This window comes from Oncorhynchus keta, chromosome 20 (assembly GCF_023373465.1).
Source record: "Oncorhynchus keta strain PuntledgeMale-10-30-2019 chromosome 20, Oket_V2, whole genome shotgun sequence".
NCBI classification, from domain to species: Eukaryota; Metazoa; Chordata; class Actinopteri; order Salmoniformes; family Salmonidae; genus Oncorhynchus; species Oncorhynchus keta.
In genome coordinates, this window is record NC_068440.1 from 22,762,802 (window position 1) to 22,777,967 (window position 15,166).

The window sequence follows — 15,166 nt, forward strand, 5'->3', positions numbered from 1 at the left end:
ACAGTGAGTGCAGTCCTTTCACCTTCTCTGTGCTCTCTTTTATCCTCTCGCACCTGCTTCTACATTCAACTTAATGGTCAGAAACGGGCACACTATCCCCAATTCCCATTTGATCTAATCTCTCGCCACAGCTCCCTCTCTCTCAATATCAATTTCAATTTAAGGGCTTTATTGGCATGGGAAACATATGTTAACATTGCCAAAGCAAGTGAAGTAGATAATAAAGAAAATTGAAATAAACAATAAAAATTAACAGTAAACATTACACTCACAGAAGTTCCAAAAGAATAAAGACATTTTAAATGTCATACCTTGTCGATATACAGTGTTGTAACGATGTGAAAATAGTTAAAGTACAAAAGGGCAAATAAATACAAATACATTTGGGTTGTATTTACAGTGGTGTTTGTTCTTCACTGGTTGCCCTTTTCTTGTGGCAACATGTCACAAATCTTGCTGCTGTGATGTCACACTGTGGTATTTCACCCATTAAATATGGGAGTTTATTAAAATTCTTAGTTTCCACCTCATTTTGTGGGCAGTGTGCATGTAGCCTGTCTTCTCTTGAGATTTTGATCATTAGTGAGTATCGGCTTAATTCTGTTCTGCATGCAATATTTGGTGTTTTACATTGTACACGGGGGACATTTTTGCAGAATTCTGCATGCACAGTCTCAATTTGGTGTTTGTCCCATTTTGTGAATTCTTGGTTGGTGAGCGGACCCCAGAACTCACAATCATAAAGTGCAATGGGTTCTTTAACTGATTCAAGTATTTTTAGCCAGATCCTAATTGGTATGTCTAATTTTTTGTTCCTTTTGATGGCATAGAAGATCCTTCTTGCCTTGTCTCTCAGCTCATTCACAGCTTTGTGGAAGTTACCTGTGGCGCTGAGGTTTAGGCCGAGGTATGTATAGTTTTTTGTGTGCTCTAAGGCAACGGTGTCTAGATGGAATTTGTATTTGTGGTCCTAGCGAATTGACTTTTTTTGGAACACTATTATTTTTGTCTTACTGAGATTCACTATCAGGGCCCAAGTCAGACAGAATCTGTGCAGAAAGTCTAGGTGCTGCAAACAGTAGACAGTTGACTTCAGATTCTAGTAGGGTGAGGCCGGGTGCTGCAGACAGTTCTATTGCCCTAGCAAATTCATTGATATATGTGTTGAAGAGGGTGGGGCTTAAGCTGCATCCTTGTCTCACCCCATGGCCGCGTGGAAAGAAATGTGTTTTTTGCCACTCTTGTTGTTTGTGTACATGGATTTTAATAATGTTGTATGTTTTTCCCTCAACACCATTTTTCATCAATTTGTATAGCAGACCCTCATGCCAAATTTAGTCAAAAGCTTTTTTAATTCAACAATGCATGAGAAGACTTTGCCTTTGTTTTGTTTGTTTGTAAAGTACAGGATGAATACGTGGTCTGTCGTATGGTAATTTGGTAAAAAGACAATTTAGCTTTTGCTCAGTACATTGTTTTCACTGAGGAAATGAACTAGTCTGCTGTTAATGATAATGCAGAGGATTTTCCCAAGGTTGCTGTTGACGCATATCCTACGGTAGTTATTGGTCAAATTTGTCTCCACTTTTGTGGATTGGGGTTATCAGTCCTTGGTTCCAAATATTTGGGAAGATGCCAGGGCTGAGGATGATGTTAAAGAGTTTAAGTATAGCCAATTTGAATTTGTGGTCTGTATATTTTATATTGTCATTGAGGAAACCATCAACACCACAGGCCTTTTTGGGTTGGAGGGTTTGTATCTGTAGTTCATTCAATGTAATTGGAGAATCCAGTGGGTTCTGGTAGTCTTTAATATTTGATTGTATGATTTGTATTTGATCATGTATATTTTTTTGCTGTTTGTTCTTTGTTATAGAGCCAAAAAAAATGGAGAAGTGGTTTACCCATACATCTCCATTTTGGATAGATAACTATTCTTGTTGTTGTTTGTTTAGCGTGTTCCAATTTTCTCAGAAGTGGTGAGAGTCTATGGGTTCTTCAATTACATTGAGCTGATTTCTGACGTGCTGCTCCTTCTTTTTCTGTATTTCTGTATTGTTTTAGTGATTCAACATAGGGAAGGCGTAGGCTCAGGTTTTCTGGGTCTCTCTGTCTCTCGATTTCTTTCTTAGGTTTTTGCATTCTTCATGTCTCTGTCTCTCCCTCGTGCCTCTCTCTAACGCGGTCGTCACTAGTTACCACAACCACAAAGTCATAAACCCCGCCTATTTCTGAAATGTATCTTCTTAAAATGTGATTTTAAATCTAACCCTAACCTTAACCACACTGCTAACGTTATGCCCAACACTAGCCTTAAATTCAGACCAAAAATCACATTTTTGTTTCACGAATTTTTACGATATAGCCAATTATGACTTTTTGGCTTTGGTAACTAGTGGAATCCCTCTAACTCACTCACACGGTCAGTATCTGTCGGAGAGAGTCGCTTTCAGCAGAACCGACTGTTGTGTCTGTGGGATTCATTTCAATGATGAGCTACAGACAGACACGCTTTCCTGCATCTCCCATTCTCTATCTAACTGCAGTATATTCGTGTATTTGCAAGCTTGCTGTGGATTCTATCATACTGTTGAGTCTTCTACGGGTGTAGTCAGAGGCAACGGAACGCCTGAACTAAACGAGCCGCTGAAGTCTCATCTCGGCGGGGGTCGCATTTTGTATAGTACCCCAAAGAACCCCCCCAAAAAACAAAGAAATATGGAGAAGTTGGAAAATGGAAACAGATCAGAGGAAAAGTGTGAATCTCACGAGGAGGAAGAGTTGGACCCCAGGATCCAGGTACAGTGATTAGCCTAGCTGTTATTATTGTAGCAAGATAGATATGATGATGTTATTACGTTATTATGCATGTCGGAATGACAATGGGACATGAGGTGGTAAAGAGAAGTGAAGGTTATCTAGAGGCAACATACACACACACACACACACACACACACACACACACACACACACACACACACACACACACACACACACACACACACACACACACACACACACACACACACACACACACACACACACACACACACACAATTTATTCACACCACAGGTCCACAGCGAGTTCTGTGACCCAATATAGTGGAAGCTGTGTTAATGAATAGCACTGACAGTCATACTCACACAAAACAATGTGTTCCTCAATGGTTCTCTGGGAAGAGGGATGCTGATCAAGAACAGAGGGGAGGTTTAACTGCTTTTTTTTAGTCAATTCCAGTGGTTTTGACACGCAAGCACACACACACACACACACACGCACGCACGCACGCACACACACACACACACACACACACACACACACACACACACACACACACACACACACGTTCAACGTTTAACCATCTCCAGATGTGTTAGGGCCTGGCTGAGATCATGACCTATTTGAATTAATACTCCCCTGCTTTTCTTTTCATACATCCATCTTTTTCGCTTTCCCTCCAATTCTATTCCCCTCATTCCATTCTCCTTCTTCTCTCTATTTACACACTCCATCCTTTCTCTTACCGATCTCTGCATTCTCTTTCCACCCTATATACTCCTCTCTCCTCCTTCCCTCCTCCCTGTCTCTTGTGTGTTGTGTGTAAACAGGGGGAGTTGGAGAAGTTGAACCAGTCTACAGATGACATCAACCGCTGGGAGACAGAGCTGGAGGTAGGCCAGGAATGCAGGAAATTGTAAACTTGTAGTGTATTTGGGATTTTAAAAGGCTTCTGAAGTTTGTAATTTCCACTTTGAAATTTCAGACTTGATTTTACCCTTACGAAAACTGAATCAACCCCTACAAAAATGTCCATCAATTATAATCCAGATAATCATTCACATTTCCTATTGCTGCAGGATTATTTTCCTGTTGAAGCAAACTGGCTCAGATTAAGATCCTACATCTGTAGGGGACACGGTCCCTGTGTGATGCGTGTCACAGTTTTCCTGGATGGAATTTCTAGTCAGAAAACATCTCACATAGCACATTTCCTACTGCCCCTCCCTACTCCCTATTCATCCCTATTCTCTACACCCTATGCCCTACCCCCTACTCCGGATATAAACACACTATTTAAAGTTTCTATAATGCTAAATTGAGGTTGTTTTTGGATAGAACAGGAGCTTGTTCCTGGTTTGGAGGGACACAACTCTGTCCTGTTTTTGAGCCTTTAGCAGTATGTTCCAAGACTGAATTCGTCATTTCATCCTAAACCATCTCCTTTTCTTTTCTGGTTTTCATTAGAAATAAGATCTCTTCCAAACTCTTTCCTTTGAGCCCAGAGAGGTTAAAACAACAACAGAGGGAGAGAGACAGTTAGAGGGAGAGACACACAGAGAGAGAGAGGCAGAGAGAGAGATAGGGGGAGAGAGTTAGAGGGAGAGACACAGAGAGAGAGAGGCAGAGAGAGATAGGGGGAGAGACAGTTAGAGGGAGAGAGAGAGAGAGGCAGAGAGAGAGAGAGGGGGAGAGACAGTTCGAGGGAGAGACAGAGAGAGAGAGAGAGAGGCAGAGAGAGAGATAGGGGGAGAGACAGTTAGAGGGAGAGACACAGAGAGCGAGAGAGGCAGAGAGAGAGACAGTTAGAGGGAGAGACACAGAGAGAGAGAGAGGCAGAGAGAGAGACAGTTAGAGGGAGAGACAGTTAGAGGGAGAGACACAGAGAGAGAGAGGCAGAGAGAGAGACAGTTAGAGGGAGAGACAGTTAGAGGGAGAGACACAGAGAGAAAGAGAGGCAGGGAGAGAGACAGTTAGAGGGAGAGACACAGAGAGAGAGAGAGGCAGAGAGAGACAGTTAGAGGGAGAGACACAGAGAGCGAGAGAGGCAGAGAGAGAGATAGGGGGAGAGACAGTTAGAGGGAGAGACACAGAGAGAAAGAGAGGCAGAGAGAGAGATAGGGGGAGAGACAGAGAGAGAAAGAGAGGCAGAGAGACAGTTAGAGGGAGAGACACAGAGAGAAAGAGAGGTAGAGAGACAGTTAGAGGGAGAGACACAGAGAGAAAGAGAGGCAGAGAGAGAGACAGCTAGAGGGAGAGACACAGAGAGAGAGAGAGGCAGAGAGAGAGATAGGGGGAGAGACAGAGAGAGAAAGAGAGGCAGAGAGACAGTTAGAGGGAGAGACACAGAGAGAAAGAGAGGCAGAGAGACAGTTAGAGGGAGAGACACAGAGAGAAAGAGAGGCAGAGAGAGAAAGAGACAGCTAGAGGGAGAGACACAGAGAGAGAGAGAGGCAGAGAGAGCGATAGGGGGAGAGAGTTAGAGGAAGAGACACAGAGAGCGAGAGAGGCAGAGAGAGAGATAGGGGGAGAGACAGTTAGAAGGAGAGACACAGAGAGAAAGAGAGGCAGAGAGAGAGATAGGGGGAGAGACAGAGAGAGAAAGAGAGGCAGAGAGACAGTTAGAGGGAGAGACACAGAGAGAAAGAGAGGCAGAGAGAGAGACAGCTAGAGGGAGAGACACAGAGAGAGAGAGGCAGAGAGAGAGATAGGGGGAGAGACAGTTAGAGGGAGAGACACAGAGAGAAAGAGAGGCAGAGAGAGAGACAGCTAGAGGGAGAGACACAGAGAGAGAGAGAGGCAGAGAGAGAGATAGGGGGAGAGACAGAGAGAGAGAGAGAGGCAGAGAGAGAGATAGGGGGAGAGAGTTAGAGGGAGAGACACAGAGAGAGAGAAATGCAGAGAGAGAGATAGGGGGAGAGACAGTTAGAGGGAGAGACACAGAGAGCGAGAGAGACAGAGAGAGAGATAGGGGGAGAGACAGTTAGAGGGAGAGACACAGAGAGAAAGAGAGGCAGAGAGAGAGATAGGGGGAGAGACAGAGAGAGAAAGAGAGGCAGAGAGACAGTTAGAGGGAGAGACACAGAGAGAAAGAGAGGCAGAGAGACAGTTAGAGGGAGAGACACAGAGAGAAAGAGAGGCAGAGAGAGAGACAGTTAGAGGGAGAGACACAGAGAGAAAGAGAGGCAGAGAGAGAGAGAGAGTTAGAGGGAGAGACACAGAGAGAAAGAGAGGCAGAGAGAGAGATAGGGGGAGAGACAGTTAGAGGGAGAGACAGAGAGAAAGAGAGGCAGAGAGAGAGATAGGGGGAGAGACAGAGAGAGAAAGAGAGAGAGGGGGGGAGGGAAATGGGGAGAGGGAGAGAGAGAACAGGAGTGAGAATGCGAGAGAGAGTGAGTGAGAGAGGGAGAGGAAGAGAGCGAGTTTACTAAAAACATTGAGTACTTAGTGGAAATGTCAGTATATTCCTTGTGTTTCAGGAAGAGTACACATATATACACATCCACATGTAAGGCATGTGTTATACACACAGTGTATTGTACATCTCTAGGAATCTAGTCCATCGAAAGAGAATGTCTGAAGGCGAGGTATGTTAGGTATGTCAAGTTGTTTACGTTATAAACAAAGGTGACTCTGACCCCCTCTAGAGAACCTGTAGGGTTGACTGGCTTGACCCCGTCTAAAGACCCTGTAGGGTAGACAAGCCTGAGTGACCTCTCTCGCTGACCATTAAACCCTGGGACTACTCTCTCTCTCTCTCTCTCTCTGGCCATCAGCTATTAGAAATACATTTGTAATGCTGTTATAATAATAATAATAATATATGCCATTTAGCAGACGCTTTTATCCAAAGCGACTGTTAGGTGTGACCACTGTTTTAGTTCATGTTCTTTTGCAGAGCCACAAGTAATAACATGTTTATTTTAAACATCTCTCAGTGGATGTCCCAGAAACCTTTGCATCATACCTCCATCACCACAGAAACAATCACGGAAGTGTGACGAGGTCACATGAAGCTAGTTTCCCCTCTTGTCCCCCTCCTCCCCACTCTCTTCTTCCCCATCCATCTCTACCCCTCTCTTTGTAACCTCCTACCTTTCTCATATGACGACAGGATGCAAGTGTTACAGCACCTAAATCTGATTCACAAAGCTGGTGCTAAACACACACGCCTTCACACACGCCTTCACACACACACACACACACGCACGCGCGCACGCACGCACGCACACACACACACACACACACACACACACACACACACACACACACACACACACACACACACACACACACACACACACACACACACACACACACACACACACACACACACGTCTCTTTGACAGGGAGATAGACGCATTTCTCAACCCCTAATTTTAGACATTAGACCATTTTAGACAATATATAACAGCATAGTGGTAATGTTCCTGTCTGCAGGCTGGTGGTTTGTGTGTGCTAGGTTAAGTGGTTTAGTGTTGTATTGAGTTAGGTGACACAGCTCTTTTGAGGAAAGCACAAAGCCTGACTATCTCAGTTCTCTGATTTGGGATGGAGAAGAGGAGGAAAGGAGGAGAAGTGAGGAGGAGAGGAGGGGAACGAAAACACTTTCCATAACAACACAACACAGAGACACTGATACAGTGTTATATATACACTCTCTGTGTACAAATGAGCACCCCTGTCTGTGGAGCTAACATGCAGTAGTGACAATAGAATAGAACAGGACAAGATGTCATACATTCAGTATAGGATCCCTGAGGGAAGGTCTTTGAATATGGAGATTTATTGGTACTTTGCTAACTGCTGTGTGTGTTTGTGTGTGTGTGTGTGTGTGTAGGACTGTCGCCAGAGGTTCCGTGCGGTGCTGGTAGAAGCCACAGTGAAGCTGGATGAGCAGGTGAAGAGAATCGGCAGAGCTGTAGAAGACTCCAAACCTTACTGGGAGGCCAGGAGAGTGGCTAGACAGGTACACACACACACACACACACACACACACACACACACACACACACACACACACACACACACACACACACACACACACACACACACACACACACACACACACACACACACACACACACACACACACACACACACACACACACACACACACACACACACACACACACACACACTCAAGGAGTTCACAGCCAGATTAGCAGTCACTTTGTGTCTATTTATAACTCTGTCACACTACCGTTCTCTAACTCAGACTGATCACACACTGCTACTCAGACACACACACACACACTCTGTCATCGGGTTAGTAGGGGGATAGATGAGTCTCTCAGGTGGAGGTGTTTAATCCTTTCTTTATGTATCCTCTCTAGTCTGTCTGTCTGTCTGTCTGTCTGTCTGTCTGTCTGTCTGTCTGTCTGTCTGTCTGTCTGTCTGTCTGTCTGTCTGTCTGTCTGTCGGTCTGTCGGTCTGTCGGTCTGTCGGTCTGTGGGTGTATGGGTGTGTGGGTGTGTGAGTGAGCGGGGGGGGTTAGGGTGATGGGGGGGATGTGTGGAGACCAGGAGAGGAGACCAGCCAGGGGTATTGTGGGTATTTTGAGACAGGTCCTCTGCCCCTCCTGTCGCGCCCACCTCCTATAGCTACTCTAATTGGCTCATGGCAGATATTCAGACCCCCCAGGGGGCTCGGTTCCTCACCCCTGGCACAGCCTATGAGAGGGCAGCGTTTCAGTCATTCAACAAATGACTGGCGTGTGTGTGTCTGCCAACTGAAAATGTAGCTGACCTGTCTGTGACGGGAAAGAGTTTGGCTGGGGGGTACAAGCGGACAGAGTGTGTGTGTCGTAGGTTTCACTTTCTCCATTAGCCTGGTCAATGTAGAGGTACAGCATGTGTAGATGACAGCTTCAGCTGTGTGGTAGGATTATTGAGAGCTTTCAGATATGGTGGGACACAACGCAGGGTCTGAACCAGCTCACAAACACCCACATGCATTGACTTGCTGTGTGTGTGGCTGTGTACTGTGTATTTGTGTGGCTGTGTGTGTATATGAAAGAGGAGAGTGACATAAATAGGCCACAGCCTTATCTAGCTAGCAGCCCACAGTGAGCCTTGGGGATAAACCCTTCCATTGTTCAGTTATGATTCATGTCTGAATATTTCATATTTCATATGTGACCTGCTTTATGGAGGAGGCTGATCCAACAGCTACTCTTCTCATCCTCCCTCCTTCTCTCCTTCCCCCCCATCTCATCCTGTTTCTGTTTCGCTCAGTTGGTAAGTGCGTGGAGCTTGCAACACCAAGGTTGTGGGTTCAACTCCCACAGGGATCACATCACATACAAACTAAAAGATGTTAGGATTCAATGAACTGAAAGTGTCTGCTAAGTGGCATATATTGTCCCTCACTACCCTCCAGATTCCCCCCACCACCCTGCACTACCCCCAGTACACTGTACTACCCTCAATACACTGCACTACCCCCAGCTTCCCCCACCACCCTGCACTACCCCCAGTACACTGTACTACCCTCAATACACTGCACTACCCCCAGCTTCCCCTACCACCCTGCACTACCCCCAGTACACTGTACTACCCTCAATACACTGCACTACCCCCAGCTTCCCCTACCACCCTGCACTACCCCCAGTACACTGTACTACCCTCAATACACTGCACTACCCCCAGCTTCCCCCACCACCCTGCACTACCCCAGCTTCCCTCCAGTGCACTGCACTACCCCCAGCTTCCCCCAGTGCACTGCGCTTCCCCCAGCGCACGCCAACACCCTGCACTACCTCCAGCTTCCCCCCAGCGCCCTGCACTACCCCAGCTTCCCCCAGCGCCCTGCACTACCCCAGCTTCCCCCAGCGCCCTGCACTACCCCCAGCTTCCCCCCAGCGCCCTGCACTACCCCCAGCTTCCCCCCAGCGCCCTGCACTACCCCAGCTTCCCCCAGCGCCCTGCACTACCCCCAGCTTACCCCAGGGAATTGCGCTTCCCCCAGCGCCCTGCACTACCCCCAGCTTCCCCCAGCGCCCTGCACTACCCCCAGCTTCCCCCAGCGCCCTGCACTACCCCCAGCTTCCCCCAGCGCCCTGCACTACCCCCAGCTTCCCCCAGCGCCCTGCACTACCCCCAGCTTACCCCAGGGAATTGCGCTTCCCCCAGCGCACGCCAACACCCTGCACTACCCCCAGCTTCCCCCAGCGCCCTGCACTACCCCCAGCTTCCCCCATCGCCCTGCAATACCCCAAGCTTCCCCCAGCGCACGCCAACACCCTGCACTACCCCCAGCTTCCCCCACCACCCTGCACTACCCCCAGCTTCCCCCACCACCCTGCACTACCCCCAGCTTCCCACAACCACCCTGCACTACCCTCTCCACTCCCCAGTGCACGCCACCACCCTGCACTATCCTCTCCACTCCCCAGTGCACGCCACCACCCTGCACTACCCTCTCCACTCCCCAGTGCACGCCACCACCCTGCACTACCCCTCCACTCCCCAGTGCACGCCACCACCCTGCACTACCCCCTCCACTCCCCAGTGCACACCACCACCCTGCACTATCCTCTCCACTCCCCAGTGCACACCACCACCCTGCACTACCCTCTCCACTCCCCAGTGCACGCCACTACCCCCTCCACTCCCCAGTGCACGCCACCACCCTGCACTACCCCCTCCACTCCCCAGTGCACACCACCACCCTGCACTACCCTCTCCACTCCCCAGTGCACGCCACTACCCCCTCCACTCCCCAGTGCACGCCACCACCCTGCACTACCCCCTCCACTCCCCAGTGCACACCACCACCCTGCACTATCCTCTCCACTCCCCAGTGCACACCACCACCCTGCACTACCCTCTCCACTCCCCAGTGCACGCCACTACCCCCTCCACTCCCCAGTGCACGCCACCACCCTGCACTACCCTCTCCACTCCCCAGTGCACGCCACCACCCTGCACTACCCCTCCACTCCCCAGTGCACGCCACCACCCTGCACTACCCCTCCACTCCCCAGTGCACGCCACCACCCTGCACTACCCTCTCCACTCCCCAGTGCACACCACCACCCTGCACTACCCTCTCCACTCCCCAGTGCACGCCACCACCCTGCACTACCCTCTCCACTCCCCAGTGCACGCCACTACCCCCTCCACTCCCCAGTGCACGTCACCACCCTGCACTACCCTCTCCACTCCCCAGTGCACGCCACCACCCTGCACTACCCTCTCCACTCCCCAGTGCACGCCACCACCCTGCACTATCCCCTCCACTCCCCAGTGCACGCCACCACCCTGCACTACCCCCTCCACTCCCCAGTGCACGCCACCACCCTGCACTACCCTCTCCACTCCCCAGTGCACGCCACCACCCTGCACTATCCTCTCCACTCCCCAGTGCACGCCACCACCCTGCACTATCCTCTCCACTCCCCAGTGCACGCCACTACCCCTCCACTCCCCAGGGCACGCTACCACCCTGCACTATCCTCTCCACTCCCCAGTGCACGCCACCACCCTGCACTACCCCCTCCACTCCCCAGTGCACGCCACCACCCTGCACTATCCCCTCCACTCCCCAGTGCACGCCACTACCCCCTCCACTCCCCAGGGCACGCTACCACCCTGCACTATCCTCTCCACTCCCCAGTGCACGCCACCACCCTGCACTACCCCTCCACTCCCCAGTGCACGCCACCACCCTGCACTACCCCCTCCACTCCCCAGTGCACGCCACCACCCTGCACTATCCTCTCCACTCCCCAGTGCACGCCACCACCCTGCACTACCCCCTCCACTCCCCAGTGCACGCCACCACCCTGCACTATCCTCTCCACTCCCCAGTGCACGCCACTACCCCCTCCACTCCCCAGGGCACGCTACCACCCTGCACTACCCTCTCCACTCCCCAGTGCACGCCACCACCCTGCACTACCCCTCCACTCCCCAGTGCACGCCACCACCCTGCACTATCCTCTCCACTCCCCAGTGCACGCCACCACCCTGCACTACCCTCTCCACTCCCCAGTGCACGCCACCACCCTGCACTACCCTCTCCACTCCCCAGTGCACGCCACCACCCTGCACTATCCTCTCCACTCCCCCAGTGCACGCCACCACCCTGCACTATCCTCTCCACTCCCCAGTGCACGCCACCACCCTGCACTACCCCCTCCACTCCCCAGTGCACGCCACCACCCTGCACTATCCTCTCCACTCCCCAGTGCACGCCACTACCCCCTCCACTCCCCAGCCCACTACTGTCTCTCCTCTGATATTCCGATGCGGAGACTGAGTGGAGAGGAGACTGAGAGGAGACTGAGAGGAGACGGAGAGGAGTGGAAGGTTCAGGAGGTTGTTAGCAGTTGGCATTTCTCTTCAATAACACATACCACAAAGCAAATCAGGGGTAGAAAAATAGGTTTATTCAAAGAGGAAATGTTATGCTGAAAGGTAGATGTTCATTCTCCCCTGTCCTCAGTGATTCTCTGCAGTGATTCTCTCCTGTGATTCTTTCCTGAACAAAGGGCAGGATGTAGTTTTAGAACCCAACCCTAGCTTGTGGTTGACCAATTAGAATTCCTTGCAATAAAACTGGGCCAATGACCAAATAACAAGTGTCCTATTTCAGGTTCAATATATAAACAATTTGGACCAATGAGAACTTGCCATGCAGGTATGAGTCTCAAATTCCTCCAATTCCTGAAATTCCTGACCCATTGATCATTAATCCCCTATTACAGAAAAAACACTATTTCCATTGACCTTTAGTACTCTATTGACTTTAGTCCTCTTGACCTTTAGTACTCTATTGACTTTAGTCCTCTTAACCTTTAGTACTCTATTGACTTTAGTCCTCTTGACCTTTAGTACTCTATTGACTTTAGTCCTCTTGATCTTTAGTACTCTATTGACTTTAGTCCTCTTGGACTTTTAGTACTCTATTGACTTTAGTCCTCTTGACCTTTAGGTCTCTATTGACTTTAGTCCTCTTGACTTTTAGGTCTCTATTGACTTTAGTCCTCTTGACTTTTAGGTCTCTATTGACTTTAGTCCTCTTGACTTTTAGTACTCTATTGACTTTAGTCCTCTTGACCTTTAGGTCTCTATTGACTTTAGTCCTCTTGACCTTTAGGTCTCTATTGACTTTAGTCCTCTTGACTTTTAGTACTCTATTGACTTTAGTCCTCTTGACCTTTAGGTCTCTATTGACTTTTAATATTTAAGGATCGTAGCTCTCTTTCAGTGAAGCTGTCTCCCTCTTTGTCTGTCTGTCACTCTCTCTCACACACTAGTGTAGCCTAACAGCCTGTCTCAGAATAAGGAAGAGACAGAGGGGGGCTACAACCGGCAAACAGTCATTGGTGGGTTGTGGTGAAGTGCGTATGTGTTTGTCTGATTATGCAAGTGGAGTGAGAGTATGATGTGCGCGAGGTGATATGTGTCACAATGGATATATGTGTGTGTGTGTTTGTGTGTCTTAGAGACATGCAGGCATACTGAATTTGTACAGAATAAATAACTAAGGATGCAATTTACACATAGCTTTGTCTAGGTCATTGGGTGTCAAGGTGCTTCACATGGTAATGCAGTAGTGTACACACACACACACTTCCTGAGGTAAGAGCAAGAGAGGCAGGAGTTCCTGGCCCCTTCCTGTGCCTGTGCTGGGAGATTGTGGGATTTGTGCTTGTGAGATTTGTCTTAACAAAGTTTCAGTGGTTTAGGGAGAGAATGCTTTGCTTGTGCTTTACCCAACACACACACACACACACACACACACACACACACACACACACACACACACACACACACACACACACACACACACACACACACACACACACACACACACACACACACACACACACACACACACACACACACACAGGCATAAACGTTTTAGGGTCTATCATTTGTGATGTTTGAAGGTTAGTCTCTGTTAAATATACGACTGTGTGTCTGGTGTCTTTAGTTGAGACCATAAAGTAGTCCAGGAGAGATAGAAGGAGGGGGAGGGGAGAGAGAGAAGGGGGGAGAGATAAGGGGAGGGGAGAGAGAGAAGTGGGAGGGGAGAGAGAGAAGGGGAGGGGGAGAGAGAGAAGGGGGGGGAGAGAAGGGGGAGGGGGAGAGAGAGAAGGGGGAGGGGGAGAGAGAAGGGGAGGGGGAGAGAGAGAAGGGGGAGGGGGAGAGCGAGAGAAGGTGGAGGGGGAGAGCGAGTAAAGTTCTGATAATGCTCTACATGTTAGCTGCTACCACTACTACTAATGTTCTGATAATGTTCTGCATGTCAGCTGCTACCACTACAACTAATGTTCTGATAATGTTCTGCATGTCAGCTGCTACCACTACTACTAATGTTCTGCATGTCAGCTGCTACCACTACTACTAATGTTCTGATAATGTTCTGCATGTCAGCTGCTACCACTACTACTAATGTTCTGATAATGCTCTACATGTTAGCTGCTACCACTACTACTAATGTTCTGATAATGTTCTGCATGTCAGCTGCTACCAGTACTACTAATGTTCTGATAATGTTCTACATTTCAGCTGCTTCCACTAATGTTCTTATAATGTTCTGCATGTCATCTGCTACCAGTACTACTAATGTTCTGATAATGTTCTGCGTGTCAGCTGCTACCACTACTACTAATGTTCTGATAATGTTCTGCATGTCAGCTGCTACCACTACTACTAATGTTCTGATAATGTTCTGCATGTCAGCTGCTACCACTACTACTAATGTTCTGATAATGTTCTGCATGTCAGCTGCTACCACTACTACTAATGTTCTGATAATGTTCTGCATGTCAGCTGCTACCACTACTACTAATGTTCTGCATGTCAGCTGCTACCACTACTACTAATGTTCTGATAATGTTCTGCATGTCAGCTGCTACCACTACTACTAATGTTCTGATAATGTTCTGCATGTCAGCTGCTACCACTACTACTAATGTTCTGCATGTCAGCTGCTAACACTACTACTAATGTTCTGATAATGTTCTGCCTGTTAGCTGCTACCACTACTACTAATGTTCTGATAATGCTCTACATGTTAGCTGCTACCACTACTACTAATGTTCTGATAATGTTCTGCATGTCAGCTGCTACCACTACTACTAATGTTCTGATAATGTTCTGCATGCCAGCTGCTACCACTACAACTAATGTTCTGATAATGTTCTGCATGTCAGCTGCTACCACTACTACTAATGTTCTGATAATGTTCTGCATGTCAGCTGCTACCACGACTACTAATGTAGTTCCCGCTCAGCCCAGTCAAAACTGTTCGCTGCTCTGGCCCCCCAATGGTGGAACAAACTCCCTCACGACGCCAGGACAGCGGAGTCAATCACCACCTTCCGGAGACACCTGAAACCCCACCTCTTTAAGGAATACCTAGGATAGGATA

The 15,166-nt window shown here is 48.7% G+C and overlaps 1 protein-coding gene across 1 annotated transcript in view; it reads left to right on the top strand.

The window, feature by feature from the left end:
• Positions 1–2,269: 2,269 nt before the first annotated feature.
• LOC127909908 (SH3 domain-binding protein 5-like) overlaps positions 2,270–15,166 on the top strand; it is a 32,001-nt gene continuing 19,104 nt past the window's right edge. The window contains exons 1-3 of the mRNA XM_052472373.1: positions 2,270–2,799; positions 3,610–3,672; positions 7,620–7,748. Coding sequence (XP_052328333.1) covers positions 2,719–2,799; positions 3,610–3,672; positions 7,620–7,748 — 273 coding nt within the window. The 5' untranslated portion in view covers positions 2,270–2,718. The remainder of the gene's footprint in view (positions 2,800–3,609; positions 3,673–7,619; positions 7,749–15,166) is intronic.